The sequence below is a fragment of the Colletotrichum higginsianum genome, chromosome 9, assembly GCF_001672515.1.
Source record: "Colletotrichum higginsianum IMI 349063 chromosome 9, whole genome shotgun sequence".
Taxonomy (NCBI): Eukaryota; Fungi; Ascomycota; class Sordariomycetes; order Glomerellales; family Glomerellaceae; genus Colletotrichum; species Colletotrichum higginsianum.
In genome coordinates this window covers 3,737,551-3,762,722 of record NC_030961.1, presented here as the reverse complement: position 1 = coordinate 3,762,722, position 25,172 = coordinate 3,737,551, and the positions used below count along the sequence as shown (strand labels likewise).

Genomic DNA, 25,172 nt, shown 5'->3' with positions numbered 1-25,172 from the left:
GTTCGACCTCGTTTCCGCAGAGTAGGTATCCGCCAGCCCCTGCAAGTGAAAAAAATAAGCAAAGAAAAAAAGATTTTTTTTTTTTGGCGCGTGAATCCTGGTGCCGGAATACCATTGGCAAGGTGAATTCACGTCGGCAGGGACCGCCCGACAGATTTTGAAACATCTGCAAGTGTCAAATCTCGGAGGCTGTGTTGTTTGCTTGACGCCAAATCTGTGATGATGCGCCAACGCGGAGTTCTCTCCGTTCTACTGGCGGCTGGTCACCCGCTAAGAAGACGCACCCCGTCCCGCCGTGAGAATTCGGCTGTACTCGTGATGCGTTCGATTTCGGTCCTTGAGCCTCGGGAATCCTAGGACTCTGACACCACTTGGTGCCATCGAAACTGGATCTCATTCGGCATTCAATCCTGGAGTCGTCTCGTGAGCAGGGGGGATGATGGGACTGCCGCCCACCTGCGGGCAATATCGGAAAGGCGAACGACAATGGGTCCACGACATCGTCTTCCGAGTTTTGGTGACCTCCGACCGACAACTAGTCTTGCCGACCGTATCGACTCAAAGGGAAAGACCGGGGGTTAGAGCCGGCGTTGGGAGGCATGTCCGATGTCCTCTTTCAGGCTGCATATAAGGCCTGAACTGGAAAGGTCAAGTTCTTTTGCTAGAAATGAAAGCTCTCCCTACATTGTTTTTGCCTCGTCTCAGGCGGTAGATGCGTGTAGCGGTAGGTTGAAGTATCGTAAAAGAAAACCGAAGTTTGAATTTGTGATTAAGTACGGCTTGTCGAGATTAAATTGTATCTGCTGGTGGCTTTCAAAGTTCATGCCATCCACTTCCGATCTTGCAGGGCAGGTCAGTGGTTGTTCTCGAACAATGGCTCAATTTGTCGTTGCCTAGTCGAGGACTCAAAGCTCGGTCGCGCGGACAAGATCCGTGTTTTCTCACAAGTTGGAACGTGTCGGTGGCCGCGTCACGATTGGCGATACGATGCTAATCGAGATGCCAGAATCATAGGCAAATGACGACGAGCCGGTGGGATGCCAGACAAAGCATAGGCGTAATCAAGCTGCTGAAGCTGCTTCTCGGCTTGCTTTAACCTGTCCTCCAGCTTCTTATTTTGTGGCCGTGGAGCAGAGGTAAGTGTGAACCGTCATTGGCGTCAAAGAAGGTCAGCTCTGGCCCCTGCCTGGGCTGATGGTGGCATGGGAGTGGACCTCCACGATCGACAGGCATGCCGAAGTTATACAGGGTACCTTTGACAGATTAGGAAGATCATGAAGATGTTTTTAGAAACAGACGAACCAATCGGCACATACTCTGTTAGTGGCCAGAAGCGCTCCGCATGCAAGAGAGAAGCACTTATTCGGACACTCCCTCTGGGAGAAGGATCGGTTGTTGGTAGCGCGAGTGTTGCTTTGGGGCGCTGCATGCATGGGACATATTCCACGTGTCGGTCATGAGACTCCCCTGCAAACAGCCTCGCGAGCGGAATAAATATCCGGAAGAGCCGGGTAGATCGTGGAGTCCCGTAGGCCACAGTCTGAGAGAAGAAGACCACCCGAAGGCTGATGTGATGTTGGCTTCCAACAGGGCCAGCATTGCGCCAAGTGTGTCTCCTGAAATCGTTCCGAAAAACTGCGCTTCTAAAAAGACGTCGCCAGCGAGCTCCTGTCAAGGGCGGCTTGCCACATCGCCAGAAGGTCCGCAGATGTTGGCGAGCTTGCTATGTTCGGGTTGATCAGTTCGTGGAACCATGGGAAGAAAAAGATGCGTTCATACCAGTGTTTTCAGGTCTGTAGCTGTGCAAAAGCCTCGTGGAAGACCCATCTTCGCGCTATCAGTATCGTGTCATGAAACTCAAACGGCCCGAAATATCGTCTTTCGGCATGTTACACGAGCCCAGCGTTGGCACGTGTGGTGGGAGCGTTTTGAATCGATTCGAGAGTTGTTGTCATAATTGCCACGTACCGCAACATGATGGTTCGGCATAAAAATGTGGCAGTTGACAAAAGTTGGTGCAGATGAGAGGTAGAGAAAGAAAGGAAGGTGACGGAGGTGAGGCCGAAGAAGGTAAAGGTTAAGGTGAGGAAGGTGAAGGTTAAGGTGAAGGGCAAGGGAAGGTGATTGATTGGCCAATGCCAGATTGCCGTCACTCCTTTCCTGTACATGCATATCTCTATCCGAAACAATGTCGCTTACGTCACTTGGTCTGACATGCCTCTATCGAGGATATGCCCCGCGCCTTGGAGCGCCCCTGCCCCACCATGGTAGCGGGGTTGTCTGCGGCAGCTGGTAATGGTTTGTGGCAGAAACGCTGAACGTGGTCCCCTGGAGCCACCTGAAGCCCCCCTTAGGAGCTGTTGTGTTTGGCTCGAAACTGCGGTCTGAGACACCACTGACCAGCTTGCGAAAAGAAAAAAAAAAACCACTTCTGCTGCTGGTGCTGTCTTATCTCTCTCTGGATACCTTTCTTCGTCCTCTTCCTCCTCGTCTTCGACCTCCTCCTGCTCATCAACCCGATCCTACCCAGTGACTTTCACACCGACACATTCAAGATGCCTGGTACTGAAAGATTGAAGTCCCCCAGCAAACGCCGCAAGCTGCAAGGAAGCTAACCAGCGACGGGCAGCTCCTTACTCTACCGGCGACAAGACGTCCTTTGGCTGGGTCACCGCCCGCGAGCGCTGGCCTGTCATCATTGTTTGTCTCCTAACTTTTCCCCCCGATGTGCTCGAGGAACTCTCCACTGACTGCCACGATTCAGACCCAGGCCATCGACGACCTCTACCGATCCGTCACGCAGACCAAAGACGCCGAGAAGGAAGCCGAGGGCAAGGCGATTATTGAGCAGATTGCCCGCCTCAAATACGAGGTCCAACACGACCGGCCGTTGACGTACGAACCCCCCACTGCCCCTACCGAGTCCCCTCCAGCACTAATCCTGCTGACCGTGTCAGGCCGATCGACGACGACGGATACCCCGATGTCAGCATCTACAATGAGGAGCTGAAGAAGCTCGGCTCGCCCACATGGCTCAATGTGCCCTGGCTGTACTGCGAGTGCTACCTGTTCAGGTGAGTTCTTGCCCGGTGCCAAATCCACCCCAACGATGATTGCCCAGCGCAATGCTGACGGGGCCGAAACAGACGTATCAGCACGCACTTTGCCAAGTCCACACACTGGAAGAACTACGACGTCTTTGCGCGCCAGAAGATCAGCACATTCCGCTCTTCCCGCCCCGCCGTGCTCGAGCTGGCCTCCAAGTACAAGGAGCTGGTGGAGCAGCTCCAAAAGAACAAGGGCGGCGCCGCTCAGGACGACGAGGCCGAGAAGCTCCTCTTCACCGAGATGTGCGAGATCTGCCTGTGGGGTAACGCGACGGACCTGTCGCTGCTGACGAGCTTGACGTATGAGGATATCCAGAAGCTGCAGGGATCCGAGGCCCGCAAGGCTTCCGAGAAGAACATCATCGCCAACGACCTGCCCGCCGTCTACGACCTGCTGAAGAAGGCCAAGGCCGAAGGCAAGAAGGAGCGCCGCATCGACATCGTCCTCGACAACGCCGGCTTCGAGCTCTACGTCGATCTGATCCTCGCCGGATACCTCTTGTCGGCCGGTCTGGCGACAAACGTCGTCCTGCACCCCAAGTCGATCCCGTGGTTCGTTTCCGACGTGCTGCCCGGCGACTTTGCGCAACTGCTCAGCGCCATCGCGAACCCCAAGCCCTTTTACGAGACGCCCTCGGAAGACGAGGAGCTTCAGAACAAGAAGCCGGAGCCCCTCTCGGACTCGGACGCCGGCAACCTGTCGTTCCTGTTCCAGGAATGGAGCCAGTTCCACGCCGAGGGACAGCTCATCCTCCGGCCCAACCGGTTCTGGACGCACCCCGGCCCCTTTTGGCAGCTGCCCGAAGAGGCCAAGGACCTCTACGAGGACCTCAAGGCCAGCGAGGTCGTCATCTTCAAGGGCGATCTCAACTACCGCAAGCTGACGGGTGATGTACGTCGAAAAACTGTCCCCCCTCCAACATGTTTGCTGCAAGCTTTTACTGACAAACGAGTCCAGGCGAAATGGGACGCCGCGACGCCATTCACCGAAGCCCTCCAGAACCTCGGCCCCGGGTCCGGCCTCAACATCCTGGCCCTCCGCACCTGTAAGGCGGACGTGGTCGTCGGTCTCCAGCCCGGCGAAGACGAGAGGCTGCTTGCCACCGAGGGCGGCGGTGGTGACTCTGGCTCGCGTAAGTGGGCGTGGAGCGGCAAGTGGGCTGTCGTGTCCTTCTCAGGCGGCAAATAATATGGATTTTGTCCATTTCCCTGTGGCTGTTTCTTGTTTCTTCTTTCTATTCTACAGTTTTTATAGAGCCCCATGCAGATAGACCGACTTTGGGAGAAACTTTGATACAGGATTACAAGGCTGGTTATTTTGGTCCATATCGGTCTAATGCTGGTGTCCTTCAGTCTCCACAAGCCAGTCGCTCCTACAAAATGCCCTTCACGAAAGTACAAGGCTGATTAGTTGCTGTCCATACCAGTCTGATGAGCCTGTCTTTAACTCCTATAATGACTCCAGTTGCAACAGCAATATGCCGCTATCCTTTATCCGGTACATTCCCTCAATGTTGAACCTCTTTTTGTTTTTGATTTGCTGTCTTCAAACCCAGTCTCCAATGGAAGGGTTGAAGACTGGGACTCTAAGTAGGGACTGAGGGTTGTGTTGCTTCTTCTTCCTAGGGGTAGGCTTGTCCTTCTGGGTCCATTTGGTGTTCTTTATGGCGCTGTAGACTCCGTGCTTCTTCTTCTTCTTGGGGGGTTGTGATTTCACTTGGCCTTGTTAGCTTGCTAGTCTTCCACCTCCCACCCTCCTTGTCTTGGAAATGATGAGCTGACTTACGACAACTGCAGCGACGGCAGACGACATGCCCGCAAATGCATCGCGGGCTGCGCTGAGTGGGCCGCTTGCACTTGTGGCAGGCCCAGCCCCGTCTCCAGTTTCTGTAGAGGCAGTAGCCCCAGGGGCTGTCCCAGTTGCAGTAGTCCAGGACGTCGACATTCTTCTTCTTCAGCTTCTTGCAGAGCCTGCCTCCTCTCTTCATGGATTTGGAGCAGTGGCCGTTTTCGATTGTGGTGTGGGCACAGATGTGCCTTACCACCCTGGTGACGCACATTGTTGATGATGGGTTGAGGTTGAGGGTGGCTGGCTTCAGTAGAACATGCTTGATCCTCAAGGCCTAGAAGCCAGGAGAAATGAAAACGATTCAAAGAGAAGGATTGAGAATTAAATGGCTTCCAAGTTTGATGCTTTTGAGGATCGTTGAGCTGGAAAGGTTGCAAGTGAATTTGAAATGCGTGTTGTGTGTTGTATAAAGGGGCGATTAAGTAGGTGAACCTGAAAGATGGTGCTTTAATTTAAGGCTTGTGCTGGAAGTGAGTGAGTGATTAAGAAAGTTGGAAACGATGAAGAGGGGAAAGTTATTACATTAGGTAGCTAGCTGCTTTGATACAGCAGGAAGGAACACACCTTGCTGCTCCTGCCTTCGTTCCAGAACTCATCCTCACCCTTCACCTTGCTTCACCTTGCTTCACCTTGCTTCGCATTCACCTTCACCTTGGCTCACTGTCCCTCCCCGTTCTTTACCTCCCTCACATCAAGCCTCGTACAAACAAACAGCAAAAGGGCATATGTCCCAGAGCTTGCCCCCTCCGGAAACCTACAGCATTAGAACAAGGGGTTGACCCAGAAACAAGTTACAAAAGAAAATACTCCACAAAAGAAACAAGTTGTATACAACCACCAGTCTCTCTTTACTCTCTTCTTACCAGGATCATCTTCCTCCTCCTCCTCCTTCCCCTCCTAACCCTCCTCTTCCTCCGTCATGTCACTGACCCGCACTACATCGCCTTCAGATGCAGAGCCCAGCGCAGTCCGCGCCGCCCTTCAGGGGGTGACAATCGTCCCTCGGGTCGTCCACGCAGAACTTCCCCTCCGGGCACTTGATGGCCGCGATGCCGCCGCACATGATGGGCACGACGCAGATACCCAGTTGGTCGCACGCCAGCCCGCACCCCGGGACGAAGGGGTCATTGATGCACTCGAAGCTCGCCGGGCACGGCTTCGGCGTCGCCCGGAGCCCGCCGCAGGCCTCGTACGAGTTGGTCTTGGCCGGCCGCAGCGAGATTGTGCGCGTGACGGCGGGGCGCGACGTCACTGTGGAAGGGAGCGCCGACGATGCGGACGACGTAGAGGATACCGACGGCGCTGAAGTCGCTGAGGATTCTGAAGACGTTGGAGATGCCGGGGAAGCTGAAGACGAAGGGGACGAAGAGGCCGGCTGCGTGATGGAGATGAGCGTCGTCGGTACGGTGTCAGGGATTGAGAGAAAGGACGTGACGGCAGGTTCTGCAGAGGTCGCGGCGGCGAGGGTCGACGCGCCGAGGACGGCGAGAATACTAGAGACGAGCATTGCGAACTGCTGGTTCTTGACTCTGGCGGATCCTGGTTCCTGGAGTATGAATCCTAGGTGACCAAAGCTGGGGGAAGATGGCAGAAAGAAGCTGAAGGAGAGGGGGGAAAACCGTGGGCCTGCGCGCTGTTGATAAACGGGATGGTCTTGGCCGTAGTGTGGCATGCAGTGTGATGGGCCTCATCTGTCCCCCATTCCAGCCCATGGTAAGGCCGCGTACAACCTGCCACCTTACCCAAGGGGACACAAAAGCATGGGGGGGGGGGGGCAAGGTCATTCTCTCGTACACTGCGTCAATCGTTGTCTCTTGTCTCACTTTGTCGGAGGACGAACATGTCACTTCTATTCCTGGAACCCACTTCTACCCGAAAGGGATGAACGCCGTTTGGGTGCCACGATTGTCCATCACAGCTCACTCCAGCGGACGAATCGTCTTCCATCCGGATTGGATCTCCCCATCGCGGGGGGGAGGGGGTCTGACCGGCTTTTCACGGAAGATCGCACTCCTTGCGGGGGGGTTGGCGACTCAGCTGGTGATGTTTCCGGAGAGCCATCGTCGCTTACGAGAAGATCTGCGGAGCACCGCCTTGATGAAGAAAAGACAACAGTCGAGGGCCGCTGTGAAACTTTACTGATCTGCAAATGCGGTTCTGAGGCTGGGTACCCGTCACCTTTGAGTGTGGCCGGTCTCTTGCTTGGTGGACATGTCGGACGGCTCGGTTCATGCTAGAACGAAGCCAAGGGCCCGAAGGAGGCTGGTAGATGACTGGCGTCCTCAGGTAACGCGGGAGAGTCTTCGCATTTTTGAACCCGAGGTAACAACTGCCAGAACTGTTACCGCCTATCCCGTCGTGAAGTATCGTTGTCATCGCGTTTTAACCCAAAGGTTATGTAGAAGCAATACTATCATGTCTGAATTGCCCAGTAGGTGGAAGTCATTTTGTATCGGCATTACCATGCCCAGGTCACCGACCTTATTCCTCTGCAACTGGAAATTATGTCAAAACATTGTGGTGGGACTATCTAAGCAGCCTGAAAGCCATGGCCATAAAACAAAACAGTGAGTGCCTGACATAGATATACCCATGCTGATACGCCCAAAACTCCGTGCTCTGCTCCATGACGTCTAATCCAGCACCATTAGTCGTAAGGCGTCCTCGGGAGCGCCTTGTCCCTTGCATCAGGCCTTCCATAAATCGAGAACTTGGAGTGCAAACTCGGACTGACCCCAGGGCTCATAGCCCGAGGACTAGGCGCGACCAGCCCTGGACTCAAGTGACCCGATGGAGTGTGGGAGTCAGCGGGTGGAAACCTCGGCGTGCCGAGCCTCGACGCGGGATTCGACTGCGGGCCGTGGGGGAACCTCGGGCTCAAGTTCCCGTCGGGGGCGAATCGAGGGCTGTAGCTGCCGCTCTGAGTGAACCTGGGGCTCAAGTCGGCCAGAGAAAACTCGTCCGCGGGGCGAGGTGGCCGGACCGGCCGCTGCGGCGGGGAGGGTGCCGAGTTCCCAAAGGAGATGGACAGGTTCCGCTTCAGCTGTCGGTGCTTCCGCCGGAACCGTTTCGGGACGAAGGCGTCGTAGATCTTGCGCTGGAACGTCTTGGTCGTCCCGAAGACGAGAAAGGCGACCAGGCTCGGGGTGACGCCGGGCACGTAGCCCCGGACGCTCGATCGTGCTCGCTTGAGGCTGAGGTCGGGCTGCAGGTTGTCGGCTGTATCGATGGTGTGGCTGGCTGCCGCGATGCGCGGGATGACGTTTGTGTATTCGAAGACGCTGGGTGCGAATGTCAGCCTCTACTCATTCGTCTCGGGCGGACGGCCTTCGACATTCGACACGGGCGGGAGGGGCTGGGCATGAGTTACCAGAGGACCGCAAAGGCGATGGAAAGCCGCATCACGAGCCAGCTATCATATGTCTTGTTGGCACCAGCTCCGCTGTAGGCCCGACTCCGTCCACCTCGGCTCGAGCCGCTGCCGAGCCAGACGGACCGCGCCTTGCTTCCGCCGTCGTCATTGCTGCTCGGCAGCGACGAGTCGGCGTTTCCGTAAAGAATGTTCCACGTAGTGAGAGTCCTTCGCGAGTGGACGTATCTGATCAAAATCATGAGAAGCAGAATGGCGCTTCCAAAGAGACTGAGGACGACTGTGTGTGCTTCCGTCAGCGGCAAGGCTCGCGTATGTGTCGGTGTTTACTCCAGGCAGGCTTTCCATAGTATGACTGACATTGGGTATTGGCAACAAACATGTACACGAGAAACGAGTTTTGAGCAGGGGTTGAAAGCATCAGGCCGACGGTTATGCTCGTGAGAATAACGGGCAGAGTTCTTCCGATGATGGAGATGGTGTGCGTCGTCCTCGGCGTCGTGGCAAACCAGCCATAAACACTCGCAGCTAGGGACAAAGCACTACCTCGAGTCAGCAACCGAGAGTTACGGCTCGCTCAGCCAAGCAAAACAGATGGACCTACAAGAAGAAGACAAAGGTGGACGCGATTGTGAAACCAAAGATGCCTAACACCAGCCAAGGAGTTGAATTAGAACATGCCACCTTCCCAGATGAGACAGACAACTGTGCCGAGAACCGCCGGCCACGAGGCTCGACTTGGAACTTACGGACATAGCTCAAGACGAGCTTGATACCCCGTGATCCCTTGTGGTATTGAACTTCGGCATTGTCGGCGTTCTCTCTCGCGTAGTAGAACTGGTCCGTCAAAATGTCCACCCAGAAAGCGTAATCGTAGAACTGCTGGCAGATGCTGGTTGTGGTGATGACGAGGGTGGCGTACGAGATGCAGGCAATGTCTGGCGTACCGTCCGATGTTAGTTCGTCCGATAGTCTGTGGAGAAAAGATTGAACGGCCGGAGTCGGAGAGAGAGCGAGAGAGAGAGAGAGAGAGAGAGAGAACAGATGACAAACTCACAGCTTGTCCTGTCGTTGTGCGTCCAGAGCAGCCACAGCAGCAAGACGTTGGAGAAGAAGCAGATGAAGGAGTAGCAGATCACCGCGATGGCTTCTGCATCAACAGCCGACGGGAGCTGGAAAACCATTTGGGACTGCCGTGGACGCCGCGACGTCACCCGTACATGGCGGAAGCCTCAAAAGATGCGCTTGTGGAGGGCCAAGCTCGTTTTTGCTCTCCCGAGACTTTCACTCGAGCCCCTCTGACGGGGAACACTGCGCTTTTGATGTGATGTTGCAGCGAGCACGCACGTAGGGCCTGGGAGCTCATCCTTCTCCCCCCCTTCCCACCAGACCAGGGGAATCGGGTGATCCTGGGCATCTCAGCCCCGTGTGGGGGGGTTAAACTCTGGAGCTTGTTGGGTTGTTCCTTTGGTTGTTCCTGTTCGTCATTCGATGCGGATCCCGGATTCAACGTGCTATCTCGCACGGGAGGATGACTCGCCAGCATCGCGGGTCCCGTTTTGGGATCGATTCCCCATCCTCCCGAAACGAACCCCTGGTCATGGCCTCTGGCTCCGGCGGCGTGGAGTCTGTTGGAGCCAGTCTTAGAACCTCCCGGGTCGCGAGACTAGCCGGAAAGGTAGCCGAGCTCGCGGGCCTGACTCGTCGGTCAACCAATATTGCAACCACATTGGAACCTCTGCATATTAAAATAGCCTCTGGTAGAGTGGCCGGCGTTTCGACGTGTGGTGACCACGTGGTGCCGGGGTGTGTCCCTGATACGCTTTGCTATGGTTCTGATTTAAGTACCACTGTCTCGGCGGTCCAAGCCGCACGCAACTTGAGACTCCCGGCTCGAACTTTCTCGTAGCCGCGAGACGGCCATCAGGGACTTCAGCTCCAGATCCTTCATGCAAGTAGGCTTGTTGCGCACTCGACGTACTATCTAGGGTCTTGCAAAGAATCGCCCGGGAGGTGGGTAATCTCCACACATGGAGGGGGGAAGGGGGATCACATCAATCTATCTAAGTATTCCGTCTGACATCCAGCAGGCCAAATGGATCCGGGGATAAACTTGATTTGTTAACTTCCGAGAGTTCATCTATACCCCAGCTGGCGTGACCCAGCGATTAACCGATGTGGATGGCGCACCATTTGGGCTTTTGGATTATGGTCTATGACAAATTGTCTTCGGGCAGTCCTTCCTTGCAGCACGTGCAGAGACAAGTGGCATTTCTGAACGACTTCAAATCAACTACACTATTCGCGTTAGCATTTTGACAAGCCTGCTCTCTCCAACCGTTCTGTTTCTCATTTCGTCGTCAGGAAGCAGTTTGCCATGGGAATGATGGGGAAAATGGCTGTCGGGAAACGCGCCTTGGGGCTGGACCCTAGCCATTGCAGCCGAGAAACAACAAAGGCGATTGAGAACTTGAGAACTTGAGAACTTGAAACCCTTCCAGACAAGATTGGGCAACGATACTTTTCAGGCCTATGGGACTGCAAGATGATGGATTTTACGTGATGTAATGCTAGGCTATGAAAGTAGGCTTTCGATTCTTCATCAGTTGTCTTTCTGTGTATGGCACTTGACAGAATGGAAATAGCAAGTCACAACGAACTTTTAGATGCATTCTCCGAGACAACAGAAAGGCAGAGTGTCGATAGTTCATGAATGAGCTTTTACCGACACGGTCAGGTCAGTTCGTACAGAACGCATTTGTGGCTAGCACGAAATAGTACAATCATCCACCGGAGGCTAAGCCATTTTTGATAGTTGACTCCATTCAGAATCCGAGAATTAGGCAGCAGTCATTGGGCGGTATTCCATAGTTGCCTGGGTATTCAACACAACACCAGAGTTCACCAGACTTTGACCTTCAGTTAAGCTTCACCTCGTCAAGCCAAAGACTAGTACTTCACCTTGATACCGTCACCGGTTTCTTTCCAAAGCGCCTTCGCATAGCAGACAAAATATGTCTTCGCGACCTCGTCCGCCACCCGGACCCAAAACTTGCATACACCTCGAACACGGGTGGTTCGATCCCAAAGTCGGCTTGCCGCCGAGGCCGTTGCGGGAGCCGCAGGATGTTTTGGAAGAGCTTCTCCGCAACCTCATAGCCAGCGGAAACGCAAACGACGATGCAACGTTCTTGTCGGGACTCCTCGAGAGCGCCAGCAAGCACCGAGCAACAACGAAGACGGAGGATCCGCCACAGTTCCACCAGTTCTCGCGCCTGCCCCTCAGAATACGCAACCAAATATGGCTGTTCGCGATTCCAAGCCGTACAGTCCACGTAAGCGTCGACGCCCAGGAGAAAGCATGTTGGAACCGCCGTCTCCCTATTCCTGCGCCCGCGTTGGCTTGCCGTGAAGCCTGGCTCGTCATCATGCCGCTGGTGCACGATGTTACTAAATGCCTGTACATATCAAGAGGACCGGGCGGTTGCACCATTGAAGATTCTTGGCCAGTGGTGAAGGAAGAGAGGAGAGTATCCTGGTTCACGTCGGCCGACACGCTGAGTGTTGGCGGTGCTTACTACACATGCGAGACGCTGGACTGGTTTTACGGGCGAAACGTGCCCATCACCGCTGATACTGCCATTCCCTTGCGGACTTTGCAGGAACAAGTCAACATTACGACGTTCTTCCAAAGCCACAACTGTGTCAAGGTCGTCCTCCAGACCATCGATATTGTCGTCGCGAAAACGACCAAGACCTCTGGCAAGTTTTCTCGCGTCAAGGACGGTGTGATGGCCTTCAGAAACCCCGTCACTTTTGTCAACGTCAAGGCGGTCAAAGATTGGTCCCGCCACGAGAGAGACCCCGTCGACAGGGACGTCGCCTTTGGACCTCCTCCCAACTTTGGGTTTCATGTCGCCCATAACGTCGAGCTACACGACCGAGCCCGCTTGGAGGAACTTCTCAGTCTGGTATCGGCCATGGGTGGATCTAGTTGGGATGCCTGTGCCGGTAAGCACCGGCTTGATGCCATGGAAGACTGGACCAGGGCCTTTTGCTTCGATTGCCTGATGACGTGGTGGGAGAAACGCGGGCGCGACCTGACTGAGGAGACCTTTGTCAAGCATCGACGACAGGGTATGGGAACAAAGAACACAATTGGCGACAAGCCCAAAGAAGCTGACGAGGTTGATGCCCGGATGTCTCGGCTCATTCCGACCGTGAGGTTCCTCGTAAGATTTCAAGACATAGTGCCACCTGGTACTCCGTTAGAAGAGCCCCAGGTGCGGATGCTCGCTCCACATCTGGACTTTGAGACGCATGGTCACCTTCCTGACTGGATGATCAATGATTTTGAAGATGATCTCTGATTCGTCTTTAAGAAGTTGGTGTTATTCGAACCTCGTTGAGGATGGAAAGATCTTCCAGCTCTCATTGATACAGTCGCATATGCATTGACTTCGATTTGAGTTACCTGGAGCATGACCAGCTAAACTTTACCCTCGTTGATGACATATTGGATGGAAGCATGTGTATGCCTTAGTGAACGAACCTAGCTCTAAACCTCCCTTTGCTTAGCTGCTGCGAAGTAGATCCGTTTGGTAGATGGGTAGATATTAACAAGCTAGAACTGAGAAACCCCTAGGAGACTTCTACTCATGAAGGCTGTATCTTAGGACCATAGAAGCTTCAGATACGCGAAGACAATCTGAGTCACGGCACATTTACATCACCTGCAACATCAAGAAGAAAGGTTACAGCATATTTGCCAACTGACCACGGAAATGTATTTAGTCAGGTCCCGTTGAGCTAGTAAGGCAATTCTGGGTTAATGTTACAGGCTGACATTGCATAGAGTGATAGAGATGCATAGAGCTGGACAGGAGTTAGTGCATGGTATTGAATTCTAACCCGTCTTCCCCTTATTCCTAGACAGCAGTGCTTCTTTCCATCTAGCTGTTCGTCTGATAGATTAATAATCTTCTAAGAGTCTTTATTAAAGCACTAGTACCCCTCTAAAACCCCTCTAGTACCCCTCTAGTACCCCTCTAGTAGGTTTGCTTTCTTACTATATGCCTCTTATCCTATCCTCGAGTAACTTTGTACAGCGCCGAAGCCACCTGGCCCTAACACTTGAATGTTGTCGTCAAAGGTCGCCAAGATGTAGTGTCACGTGTTGAAAATGTGAACAAATCTAGGAAACAGGGCTCTGGGATACAGATGAGGTGGGAGAGGAAGATGAGGGAAGAAGCGGAAGGGCGAGGGGGTTCTAATAGTCCTTCCTAGTGCCACGTATTCTGTCAACTAAGAATTGAGGCCATCCAGCTTGCTGAGGTGAGACAATTTCACTGTAGATAATCCTTCACATGTTCTCAATAGATGCTTTTGGGAGGTTTGAAAAATGACCATAGTATTAACCTCCAGCTTTCTAGGGAAATTGATCTTCTCAGAGACGGCTTCCGTCACCATACGCAAGGTCAGTAGTACGGCATGAGACCGGGACTCTACTGGCTTTGGAAAGGCATCAACTAAACAATAACCACATGGGAACAAATTCACGTTTTCTCTATTTGTACTGTCGTCGTGAAGAGGTCTCACAGCCATAGTATCAGTGGAGATCTGGACGGCATCTGGCAAATGAGCCTACAACATGAACTTTCACGACAGACAAATCAAGACAGGGGCCCTCGTTCATAAACACGGCTTGCCTGACCTGCCCGAGGTTATAGATTTCCGAGAATTGGAAAACTTTTGCTACATTTGGTTTGGATCTTGCCACTCTGTTGGGGTCTACTATGACCTTTCAATGAACCATAGAGACGTTGAAATGTTGCAGTACAGTTCCTTCCATACCAAGACACTTATCAGGGTGCTACGGAGGGTCAAGAAAATCAGACTGGGGCCGCTGAGGTGTAGAGAAAAGGAGAAGGCAAAGCACGGAAAAAGAAAGTATCAAGGGAACCGGAAGACCGAGAGGTGATTCGACCATGATCAGCTTGGTGTCCATGAGATTGCCTAGCTTCCGAGAGGGTTGGAAAGCAAGAATGTTTCTGTACTTACAGATTTCCACCCGACCAATGCCAAAGACCAGAGAAGGGCTGCCAACTTGCAAAATATGCTGCTCCGCATCACTTCGTAGTCGGCATACTCTTAGTCTTCCGTGACGAAAATAATCACAAATAATGACACAGCCGGTCTTGCAAGACATGACAAAGAGGCACAGAAACCCGTGACGCGTCCAAAGTATCCGTACCCGGAGCTCCAAGTCCAACGATATCCGCCTTGAGCGGAACATGTCGGGAGAAGACGGGAAACCGAAGCGCTCCCAAGGTTTGAACCCCTGCCCGATACCAGCTTGGCGCAAGGGACAAGACTTGGCCCGCAGAGCCAACCCCTCAAGGAGGAGCGAGGAGATTTCCGGTCGGAAACTCTGCTTGGACTAGCGGCGAGAACGCGAGTGTATCTACGATAGCGCAGCTCTTGGCTTCTTGGAATGGACACCAGTAGCGACAAGGCGTTTGAGAGGTTGCAAGTCTGTTGGCGTATTGTAGCCCCTGAGTCTGGGAAGGACAAAGACGTGATAGGAAGGTTTTGAGTAATAACGATGCAGCCTTTGGGTCTATCTATGGAAGTAATCACTGCTGGGTGCCTCGGATCCTTGGTATCCAAAGATAACTCTTCGGGCCGGTCTAAACTAAAGATATCATCTCAACATCATCACGGGGATATGGCTGATCTGAACCATCCATACATTTGCCCCAAAGAAGATCCATCCGTGCCTGGGCAAACGCAGCAAGACGTAAGCTAGGATGCATCCAACAGCAAATGCTTGGGTCTGATATGAGGCTCGGCGCCAACACGGCAATCCGCCAAAATAGAAGAAACCTGGAACGACAACACTAGGCTTTGACCTGGATCGAACGTTGAGGATTGCGTTTCAAGGCATCGACTGGCCCTTGCCTGAGAAACTCCATGGGTTGCTGGCGTTTGTTCCTCCAACTTGAAGCTCTTTTCGTTTCTTCCAATCTTCCCGGTGCAAATAATAACAACTTCTGCCGTTTCTGACACACCTTGGCCGCCGGTGGCCTCTCTCTCGTTCCTGGGCAGAGGAGAACGGATGCAACATGGCCTGACAGCCCCCACGGTCACGAGGCTTGTATGTGGGGCGTTAGGTCTTGTTGAAGGCGCATTCCATTTTTTCATACTGGTCCAGGCTGGAAGAACTGTCTTGTATCGGACGACCTGCGGAAAGCCGGTTTTGATTTCGTCCCCCCCCCCGGGTTGTGGGGGGGATGCAGAACGTGAAGGAGTATCAGGTTGGACTCCTCAGTGGCCGACGGCGACGATCCAATGGCTTACACCGTTTGCTCATCACATGCAACCACAACCCGGAGTGGTCAAGCCAGAATCTGACCGAGGGATACTGCCCCACTGCCGCTGATGGGAAGAATATCGAATTTCGCCTCGTACGGTTGCCGACAGCTGAATCATACACCCCTCGAAGCACAGAACGCGGTTGCGGGCTGAGGGCAGCGGGACCCTGCGACTCCGGGGCAAGGGGAAGATGAGAGGCACCTGGTGGCGCGAACGGGGTGCGACAAGGGAGGAGAGGCAGACAAAAAGTCAGTCTTGGGGGCGGCCGGCTGCACTGCACAGACAAGGTGACATCAAGGCCGGCCTCCGCTGCAGCATGGCTACCGACGTGGCGGTCAACGAATTGTGTTTGGATCTCGTGTCACTGGAGCAGAAGAAGTAGTGCGATGTGTGGAGATTCACATATCGACAGAATGCATCCAGCCCCCCCGTCACTGTCCATGTCACCATGGACCTCCCCTCATCAAAGGCGGCCACACTGGTCGAAAGATGGTCCCGACTGCTTTTCGTGCCTCCTCCACGCCCAGAGCCACGCGACTTTCCCCATGGGGGGGGACTCGCAATCTTACTTGGGTTGAACTATCTGGGTCATGCATCTCATCTTGCCTGGATCTCGTACTTGTCCTCGCCAGGCTCTCGCACTCTCGCTCTCCGCTAAACAAAGAGCTGTCGGTGATTGTCCGACTGTCGTCCATAGAGCCAAGCCGTCCAAGTGTTTTTTGGTACGGTGTTTGCCCCGATGCCACGGACGGAGTTCAGCCCGTAGTCAACTCTGGCAGGCCCTGGACACGGGACCCAAGGCCAACCTAACTTAGTTGGGACCAGTTAGGCGCTGGGCATTGTGGGGGGTCGGGGAAGAAGTTGGATCGGGTTTGGGGTAAAGTTGGGGAAGAGGAGAAGAGGAGGGGAGAGGAGGGTACGATGACGGGGTTCACACAAGCCGCCCACATCACTCTCATGCGCTTATCACCGTGAAGGAAATGTCAGCGGAGGAGGGTGTCTGTACTCCGAGAAGTGGCTCCCACATCGTCGGACAAGTTATCCGTACAACAGACAGACAGACAGGAGTCAGGGGTGGCGCGGCATCTGAGGGGACGATCCGGTCCATCTGACGGGTTCCCCGCGCATAGATCTGTGTCTCTGCAGGACGGGAGAGGGAAAACGTTTATCGAACTACCGTAGCCCGCGACATCTTTTTGCCTACCCTCAAATAATTCTCCTAGTTTCTGTGCCGCGGGTGATAGTTGCGGCATCAACGCCGGGCTGGATATTGGTTTACCGCCGCTGAACACACCGTGTTGGTGCCCCCCCTCCCCCTCAACTGCCACTCCATCATTCCCCCCTCCATCTTCCATGTAAATTTTCCCCCTCTCGCCAAGACACCGAGAACAGGCCTTGAGCTTGCATGCCCAGCTTCGCCTTCTGACGCTCGGCACTCTTGGCTTTCCACTGGGCGCTCAAGGTCTCAACCCATTCCACACCAAGTTCAGTCTTGGCCACGGGGGGCGATCGAATCCAGCGTCGACGCGGGGCTGCACGAGAAGGAGGAGGAGGAGGAGGAGCGGATGCATGAAATATGCCTCATAGCTGCCGAGCGGCTCGCTCGCCGAGAAGAGAGGAACCTGGGGTTGGGTGGGAACAGACAACCCGGCTCGACCCAGAAGAAGGGTCCGAGATGGGCCACCATGGGGCTCGAGATCCGGGGAATCATCGTCGCCTCGCTTCTGTCAACTGTCACACTGGCTCTGACATTTCCGGGGAACACGCCCACGGGGAAAACCCCGCAAGAGGCGGCAGACAGACTACAGAACTTTCACTCTCGCCTAGGGCGTTCGTCCAGTCTGCTAGTCTCATTTCCTTAATGGGCTCTGCTCCGCTGGCCCACTCGGGGGGGGCGGCGGCTTGGGGAAGGGGAGATGAGACTGAAGCGGTTGTGATGAGAGGTCTGTCATGCTCAGAAGGGATGCGCAGCTCAGACTGTCTATCTTGGATGGCCATCTGCGATCCTACATCATCATCATCGTCCATCGTCAGACGGGACCAACCAGGCTTGCATGTCTACCGTGAGCCGCATGATTGGTCGGTCTGTGGCCGACGTGCTTCGGGGGGCGAAGGTCAATATCGACGACTGCCGCTACGAATGAGCAATGGCGGCAAGGGATCTTCCGCGGGGCGGCAGGATGAGTATGGTCAAGTTGGACCCCGTGTGGAGAGCTTTCATCACGCTTGTTCACACTACTGACCCATCGCCATGGTACAGTCCGTGTGGCCCTCCAGGAGCTGTTTAGACTGACTCTAGGAAGACTGAACGTCCGTGTCGTGCCCCAACACAACTCAAATACAGATACTAGATAGAGCCTGTTGGAGGGGTTAATTGAGACTATACCATTACCAAAAGCTTCGCCTCAGCCGCCGTTGGTCTTCCAGCCTCAATGGAAGCATTCTAGCGCGCCGCGCCAGAACGAAGCTTTCCCCCCCAAGTTCCCCCCGGCGCGCCGCGCAACTGCCGAGGAGAAGCCAAAGGGACCAAAGCGAACCAAACTACTCCGCCAAGAGTTAGGGCTTGACCACGTCTGAAAATGGCGTATTTGCTGTTCGGTTGAGAGGGGGCGGGCGGGCAGGGAGGGAGGGAGGGAGGGCAAGGAGGGCTACGCTACACGAGCACACGACTGTACTGCATCTTACACTACACAACCAACCAAACCACGTAGCTCACAAAACACACAGACGCTTCCCTCCATCAGTCGTCAAGGTAAGGAATGCCTGGGTAATTTATTGGCCACGCCGTTCAGAGCGTTGTTGGCTAAGCTCGAGAGACAAGGTTGACGCTGGTTGGGGCCGCTTGGCGCTACGCCATTTTCTTGGAACCCGCATGGCACCTCGCCCTCGGCGGCCCTTGCTGGTGTTTGACGGATCTAGACCGGCATGGAACCCTTTGCTCCCAGTTACTCTGTTCAAGATACGTATGTTTTGTTCAAAGAGGAACAACGTCTCCACGGCAAGGAGGCCGAGCGAGGGAGCAACGCGGGGAACACTGCGGGACGTTGTCCTTTCTCGAGTCTTTGGTCAGCGTCTAAGTGAATCGTCCCGTCCGTCCATCTCCACCGACTGGCTTCCCCCCCCTCTTTACCCCGGATGGGGAACGACAGACATGCACTGCACAGCCCACGGCACTACGCGACCCCCGGTCTTGACTCAACGTGATGCGGGCGTTCCCCCAGATGTAGAGATGTGGCGCCCTCGGAAAATGGGGACTGGAACGGGCGTCCTCTATCCAAGTCCCTCTCCAACATTCATCACTGCTCTACTGGACTAACGACATGAGGGTTTTCCAACACTTTGATCCCCGGGCGAGTCATCAGGCCGCAGGGCCAAGAAAGGTCTTCGTGCCACTCCATCTTTTTCCTCCCAGGAGTCACCCATCCCCACCGGGGAATTTGATATACCCTCGTCCGGCAGTCCACACACCAGCCACTGCCCATCCAATAAATCATGTATGACGAAAAGGTGAGGAGAGCAACGTCTTGGATCGACACCAACTCTCCTTTCTGCCAAGGAGCCAGGGAAAGGGGGGCACGCACCAGGCTGGCAACAAGAAAGCAAGGTAGGTAGCATCGCCCGAGCTTGGGTTCTCTTGGTGGCCATCTTTTGTTGCACGACCTGACAAGCGGATCGTTTCGTCCATCCTGGCGGCTGCCGACCGCCGTGAATAGCAGCTAGCCGACGTGCATGCCCTTCCCAGGATCCTCCTCCGCCATCCGCCTGGGCAAGCTTTTACTTGGGGGTATCCGGTTAGCTCTCATGGATGTTCGGAACATGTCGGACGTGACTTGGCGAACAATGAACCAAGTTTAACGTTTGTGAGTGGTAGCATGTCACCATGTTGTGTGTGTTTGTGTATGTGTGTAGCTATCACAGAGAACAACCACACCCATGTCCCCGGTCGATCGAGGGGCACGACTCTCGAGGCCGTCACACGAGGTCTCGAGCCTGGGTTTCCCCCCCCCCCCCCCCCCCCCCACCATGACCGAGTACATAACATCCTCCATCCCCGTGGGGAGAGGGAGAGACGAGACTTACTCTTCATGGTGCTCTGAGCTCAGCGACGCCCAGTTGTCACCCGTCTAGTTCATTTACACACTTCCACTTCAAGACTTCTGTGTAAAAGGCTTAAACCAGACTACTTTCACACCAGATTGGTTTCAAGCATCGGATTCTTGCCCAAAATCAGATTGTCGTCCACAACCATGGCTCCCAACATCAACGACGCCGACAGGGTCAAGGACGCCGAGCCTCAGATCTTTGAGGACGAGAACCCCGAAAAGCCCATCCCCCGCAACACGGGCAAAGTCGACTACTCTGGTGCTCAGGAGAAGACTGATCCCAAGGAGATCGCCCTCGTGAAGAAGCTGGACAGATGGATGATGGTGAGTTCCATTCGCTATGCGTCTTCATCATCCGGTGACTAACAGCTTTGTGTGTAGCCGATGCTCTGGTCTATGTACTGGTTGAACGTCAGTAGTAATCTCCACATGCTTTGCCTCTAAATGATTAAACTGACCCGAGAAACAGTATCTCGATCGCAATGCCATCGCGCTGGCGCGTCTCAACAACCTTGAGGAAGACCTCAACCTCACCGGGTCCCGTACGTCGTCACACAGTTCTCATCCGGAATCCCAGCCAGCTTACTAACCCTTTGTAATATTGCAGAGTACCAGACCTGCGTGTCGATTCTTTTTGTCGGTTACATCTTGTACGTATCGCACCCCTCCAATCACGGCTGCTTGCATCCAGAGCTAACTCTAGCTTCTCCAGGGGTCAGATTCCATCCAACATGTTCCTCACCCGAACCCGTCCCAGTCGTTACATGGTATGTGTTGCATAGGATCCTGGGAATGATTTGATAGGAAGGAACACAAGGACGCAAAGCTGACTCGGGGCTAGGGCACGATGATGATGTTGTGGGCCGTTGTCAGCGCCCTGACGGCCGTCTCCAAGGACTTCACCGGCCTCTTGCTGACCCGATTCTTCCTCGGTGTCACAGAGGCCCCCTACTACCCCGGAGCCGTCTACCTGCTGTCCATCTTCTACACCCGTAAGGAGGTCGCCACCCGCATCGCCATCCTGTACACCGGCAACATCCTCGCCACCGCCTTCGCCGGCCTCATCGCCGCCGGCATCTTCCACGGCATGGACGGCCTCGGAGGCCTCGCCGGCTGGAAGTGGCTGTTCATCTTGCAAGGCGCCGTGACGTTTGTCATTGCCGTCGTGGGGTTCTTCCTGCTGCCGGACTTCCCTCAGAACACGAAGTGGTTGACGCAGGAGGAGCGCGACCTCGCACACAACCGGATGGAGCTCGACACCGTCGGCAACCAGGGAGCTTCCGGCACCATGAAGGGTTTGCGCGAGGCGTTGAAGGACCCTCTGGTGTGGATCTTTTGTGCGATGGCTCACATGCATCTGGCTGCCAACGGCTTCAAGAACTTTGTAAGCTGGAATCACCGCCACGTGAGAACCATCATGGCGAGAGACTGACACATTGCAGTTCCCCACCGTCGTCGAGACCCTCGGCTTCAACACCACCATCACTCTTGTCCTCACTTGCCCCCCCTATTTGATTGCTGGGGCGATCACCATTGCTGTGTCGTGGTCTTCTGGCAAGTTTAACGAGCGCACATGGCACATTACTGCTTCCAAGGCCGTTGCTGTCGTCGGTTTCGTGTCGGCTGCCGCAACTTTGAACCTGGCCGGAAGATACATTTCGATGGTTATCTTCACCATCGGAACATATGGTGTAAACAGTCTGATCGTAAGTGAACACAAGCTTTTTGTCTCATTATCTACAGTTGACAGGTCAGCTAACACATGACCTCCCAGCTCGGATGGTGCGGTAGTGTCTGCGGACAGACCAAGGAGAAGAAGGCCGCCGCCTTGGCTGCCGTTACAACGATCATGAACATCAGCTTCATCTGGACGCCTTATCTCTGGCCCAGCAGCGACGAGCCGCGTTACGCCATAGCTATGGGAAGCTCTGCCGGGTTCAGCATCGCGACTGCGGCGCTTGCGTGGCTGGTCAAGATCATCCTGAAGAAGCGCAATGCGAAGCTCAGGGCCTCGCACGACGAGACGGGCGTCTTCTATGTCTACTAAATGGATGCAGAGGAATTGTGTGTGCTGCTGTTGTTCATTGACATGGCGAGGTTAGCGATGCCTCAAGGAAGAAAAAGGCCAGGCCTGGGATTAAACCAGAGCTATGATTTACGCTATCGATGATAGATCTCAGATGTTGCAAATACCAGGATTTGGTCTTACTGCATATTCCAATGCCCCAGGGAACAAAGCTTTCTAGAAAGTCGTGATCTTCAGCAAAATCTGTCGCCATTGCAAACATGTCGAAAAACGCCATTCTCTGAAGCTCATTTCTTGGACAATGATCACTGTTCCTCTTCTGACTAGGGGCTAACTTCTGAGTCTTAGCCTTTATGGATGCAGGCCGTGGGGTTCCGTCAGCTTTTCTTAATGCCATCATTATCAAAGATGCATCTGGGCCAGAGGTGTCTGAGAGAGAGGAACATGACATCATGGCGTATCAAGGGTACGGATTGCTCGATTTGTTCAAACTGAACGAACCCCTGACACCGCTGATCATAGGAACGCGAATCAGAGCGGCGGATGGATGGATGGAGGGAAGGATTCTTTGGGGATTGGACGAATCTCGCTGGCCGGATGAAGCGAGGTTGCGTTTGCGCTATTAATATTCCAACTAATCCCTTTTCGACAATGGACATCGGATATTATTCATGATTGAAAATCGTAGCCTGCAGTTCGACTTTAAACACCTATGTCGTAGATTGCCGCGAATCCCTAAAACCATAAGCAACATCAAAGTCGCACAGCGGAAGTGTAGAACAGGACAGTCTACTTGAAATGTCGGATGTTGTATCTCTCACTGGGGCCGTAGGACGCCTACCGGAAGCGGCCCCTAATGTGGTCACATTCGCCCTCACCGAGCGGCCCAAGGCCAACCGGAGACACGCTCCCAAATCCCGGGCTGGGTGTGTTACATGCAAGTGAGTGATGCTGATGGCAACAGTGAGATTCAAGAAGATCCCCAGACTCACAACCCTCACCATCACAGGAAGCGGCGTGTGCGCTGTGATGAAGCGAAGCCGACATGTCTGAACTGCGCAAAATCCAAACGAGCGTGTGAAGGATACGTCCAGAAGCCGGCGGCCACAGAAGCCAAGTTGCGAGAGCATCGGCCAATTCTCATCAAGCCAAACTACGAGACCCAGGTCTTCACCAGCCAGCTCGAAAGGGACCAATTCGAGTACTGGATGACATTCAGCAAAGAGTTCACCCTGTTTCCCTCGGACCTCGTGACGCAGCTGATCCCCCAGATCGCCCGCGAGGAACCCGCCATCCGCCACGCCGCCTTCGCCATCGGCGCCGCCACCCTCGGCAGCGATAGCCGCGGGCAACGGACCTCCGGCGCCGGCCCGTACATGAAAGACGCCTTCCGGCACTACGGCCGGGCGATCCATCTCATCCGGTCTAGCGAGTCGGACCCTAGGAGCATGCCGCGTGCCCTTCTCTCGTGCCTGCTGTTCGTCACGTTCGAGGCGATCCAGGGAAACTACAGGGCCGCCCTGACGCACATCAACCACGGCTGCAGCATGCTCGACCAGCTCCTGCGGCAGGGCGTCAGTGGGGCGTGCCCCCCGAAGCTCGTCGACGAGGTCATGTCGGGCTTCCAGCGCTTTACGCTCCAGTCGTGGACCGTCAACGGGTACCATCCGCCCGAGACGGAGACGTGGGTGCCGTGGTGCTGCCGCGGCAAACGGAGCCGATACGCCGTCGACGAGCTGCCGGCCCTGTTCGGCGACCTTTCCGAGGCCCATCGGTGGTGGGAAGTCGTGCAGCATCACATCGTGTACCGTACGCAGATGTCCTCGTCTCTGCGATTCGAGGACCCCTCGGCGCCTGCGGCAGGATTGAAACAGCTGTCCCAAGATCAGATCAAAGAGTACTGTGGTATCCTTACCCGGTGGAGGTCCAGCTTCCAGCACCTGGATGAAAAAGGCAGTGAAAAAACCGATGAGAATACCCATGGAAACACCGCGCCAGATCTGAATCGGGACAAGATGCCACGACTTCAGATGCTTAGTCTCAAGCTGTTGCACCTCTCATTCGAGATATACGTCAAGACATCTCAATACACCAACAAGGAAGTCTTGACGAAGATGACGCCTAGCTTCAAAGAGGTGGTGTCGATGAGCAAAACGGTCCTCGAAGGGCAGTCGCCCTCAGACCAATCCAAAGAGGTGTTCACCATGGACACCAGCCCGAGCTGGTCGCTCCTCTCGGCCAGCACCTTTTGCATGGACCCGGCCGTGAGGGAGGAGGCTCACTTCTTGCTGCGGGACTATCCCCGGCGAGACGGCATCTGGGACACGAGGCTGTTCACAGCCATATCCAAAGCGAGCCAAGACCCGCGGACACAGGAAAGCTGGGCGTGTGGCGATCACTTCGACGCGGTGTTGCTCAACAAAGAGATGGTGATGTACAGAGACGAGGCCTGGCGGCGGAAATTTGCCCTCGCAGAAGGAAGATGGCGAATTGTAGACGAGCAGAAGTTGCCGGTCGCGTCTTCCAAACGAACCACGTTACGATGAGCAGAGTAACATGGATAAGCATACAAAGGTCTTGTTCACCTGGTGGTCAATATGGGAGGAGAGATTGATGATGGAATAGATAGTCAAGGTGGAAAACAACTGCCAGAGTGTGTGATGATACTAGAGATCTCAGCCAAGCATCCCGTTCAACCAATCAGGGACGAGTCCTCAGTCCCATATAGTCCAGTGGTTAGGATACTCCGCTTTCAGTCCCATGGAAGCGTTCCGGAGAGACCCGAGTTCGAACCTCGGTGTGGGAACTTGCTTTTTGAAATTCTTCAAATTTGGGGCATTGCGGCTTTCGTACAGCTTTCTTTTTCTCCTTCTGGAGAGGAGGAAGCTTCTGGATGTTATTACAGTCAGCATAACAGGAGTTGCTGGTATGCTTGCTTGCAGTCTGTATTTCAAGTACACTAGCTAGGATCGGCACGCTTCTCAAGATTTATCAACCAAGGTATGTTCTAGGCGATAAACTACAATAGGCAGTCTGGTCTCACTAAGCCGGTCGGCCGTGGACAAAAGAGATCGGCTGCCGGACACGATCCAGGTCGGCGGAAGTGCCACGTCAGAACTCGGACGTTGCCCGGGTCTCCCGGGAAAGAAACGAATCTCGCATGCAAGCAAGATAATGCGCAGCAACTGTAGGATGATGGGCCCCGAGCTGGCCTGAACGTCCGAGGGGGAGGGAAAAGCAAAATTTTGCAATAGCTTCAGTGATAGCTGACGGATAAGGAAAAAGAAAGAATGGGAAAACGGGCGAGGAGCGGGACTCCTGCACATCGAACCGACATCGGGCG

At 54.4% G+C, this 25,172-nt stretch overlaps 8 protein-coding genes across 8 annotated transcripts; 5 read left to right on the top strand and 3 right to left on the bottom strand.

Annotated features, from left to right (window-relative positions):
* Positions 1-2,555: 2,555 nt before the first annotated feature.
* CH63R_13354 (Duf89 domain-containing protein) lies at positions 2,556-4,296 on the top strand (the record flags this gene model as incomplete). Its single annotated transcript, XM_018308328.1, has 6 exons — positions 2,556-2,562; positions 2,630-2,700; positions 2,765-2,895; positions 2,958-3,074; positions 3,147-3,999; positions 4,066-4,296. 6 exons carry the CDS (start codon positions 2,556-2,558, stop codon positions 4,294-4,296), a joined length of 1,410 nt encoding a protein of 469 aa, XP_018152745.1.
* Positions 4,297-4,653: 357 nt separating this feature from the next.
* On the bottom strand, positions 4,654-5,167 carry CH63R_13353 (uncharacterized protein; the record flags this gene model as incomplete). The annotated part of the gene is made up of 2 exons (XM_018308327.1): positions 4,654-4,829; positions 4,894-5,167. 2 exons carry the CDS (start codon positions 5,165-5,167, stop codon positions 4,654-4,656), a joined length of 450 nt encoding a protein of 149 aa, XP_018152744.1.
* An 838-nt stretch (positions 5,168-6,005) lies between these two features.
* Positions 6,006-6,524, top strand: CH63R_13352 (uncharacterized protein; the record flags this gene model as incomplete). The annotated part of the gene is made up of 1 exon (XM_018308326.1): positions 6,006-6,524. One exon carries the CDS (start codon positions 6,006-6,008, stop codon positions 6,522-6,524), a length of 519 nt encoding a protein of 172 aa, XP_018152743.1.
* A 1,079-nt stretch (positions 6,525-7,603) lies between these two features.
* On the bottom strand, positions 7,604-9,510 carry CH63R_13351 (Glycoside hydrolase; the record flags this gene model as incomplete). The annotated part of the gene is made up of 6 exons (XM_018308325.1): positions 7,604-8,237; positions 8,327-8,606; positions 8,687-8,868; positions 8,931-8,973; positions 9,076-9,264; positions 9,384-9,510. 6 exons carry the CDS (start codon positions 9,508-9,510, stop codon positions 7,604-7,606), a joined length of 1,455 nt encoding a protein of 484 aa, XP_018152742.1.
* Positions 9,511-11,340: 1,830 nt separating this feature from the next.
* Positions 11,341-12,696, top strand: CH63R_13350 (uncharacterized protein; the record flags this gene model as incomplete). Its single annotated transcript, XM_018308324.1, has 1 exon — positions 11,341-12,696. The coding sequence occupies one exon, from the start codon at positions 11,341-11,343 to the stop codon at positions 12,694-12,696; it is 1,356 nt and encodes a 451-aa protein (XP_018152741.1).
* A 4,461-nt stretch (positions 12,697-17,157) lies between these two features.
* On the bottom strand, positions 17,158-17,728 carry CH63R_13349 (uncharacterized protein; the record flags this gene model as incomplete). Its single annotated transcript, XM_018308323.1, has 2 exons — positions 17,158-17,424; positions 17,504-17,728. 2 exons carry the CDS (start codon positions 17,726-17,728, stop codon positions 17,158-17,160), a joined length of 492 nt encoding a protein of 163 aa, XP_018152740.1.
* A 2,219-nt stretch (positions 17,729-19,947) lies between these two features.
* On the top strand, positions 19,948-21,850 carry CH63R_13348 (Major facilitator superfamily transporter; the record flags this gene model as incomplete). The annotated part of the gene is made up of 8 exons (XM_018308322.1): positions 19,948-20,127; positions 20,185-20,214; positions 20,273-20,345; positions 20,411-20,453; positions 20,516-20,570; positions 20,645-21,187; positions 21,246-21,509; positions 21,578-21,850. 8 exons carry the CDS (start codon positions 19,948-19,950, stop codon positions 21,848-21,850), a joined length of 1,461 nt encoding a protein of 486 aa, XP_018152739.1.
* Positions 21,851-22,627: 777 nt separating this feature from the next.
* Positions 22,628-24,375, top strand: CH63R_13347 (C6 zinc finger protein; the record flags this gene model as incomplete). Its single annotated transcript, XM_018308321.1, has 2 exons — positions 22,628-22,770; positions 22,839-24,375. 2 exons carry the CDS (start codon positions 22,628-22,630, stop codon positions 24,373-24,375), a joined length of 1,680 nt encoding a protein of 559 aa, XP_018152738.1.
* Between the last annotated feature and the right edge of the window lie 797 nt (positions 24,376-25,172).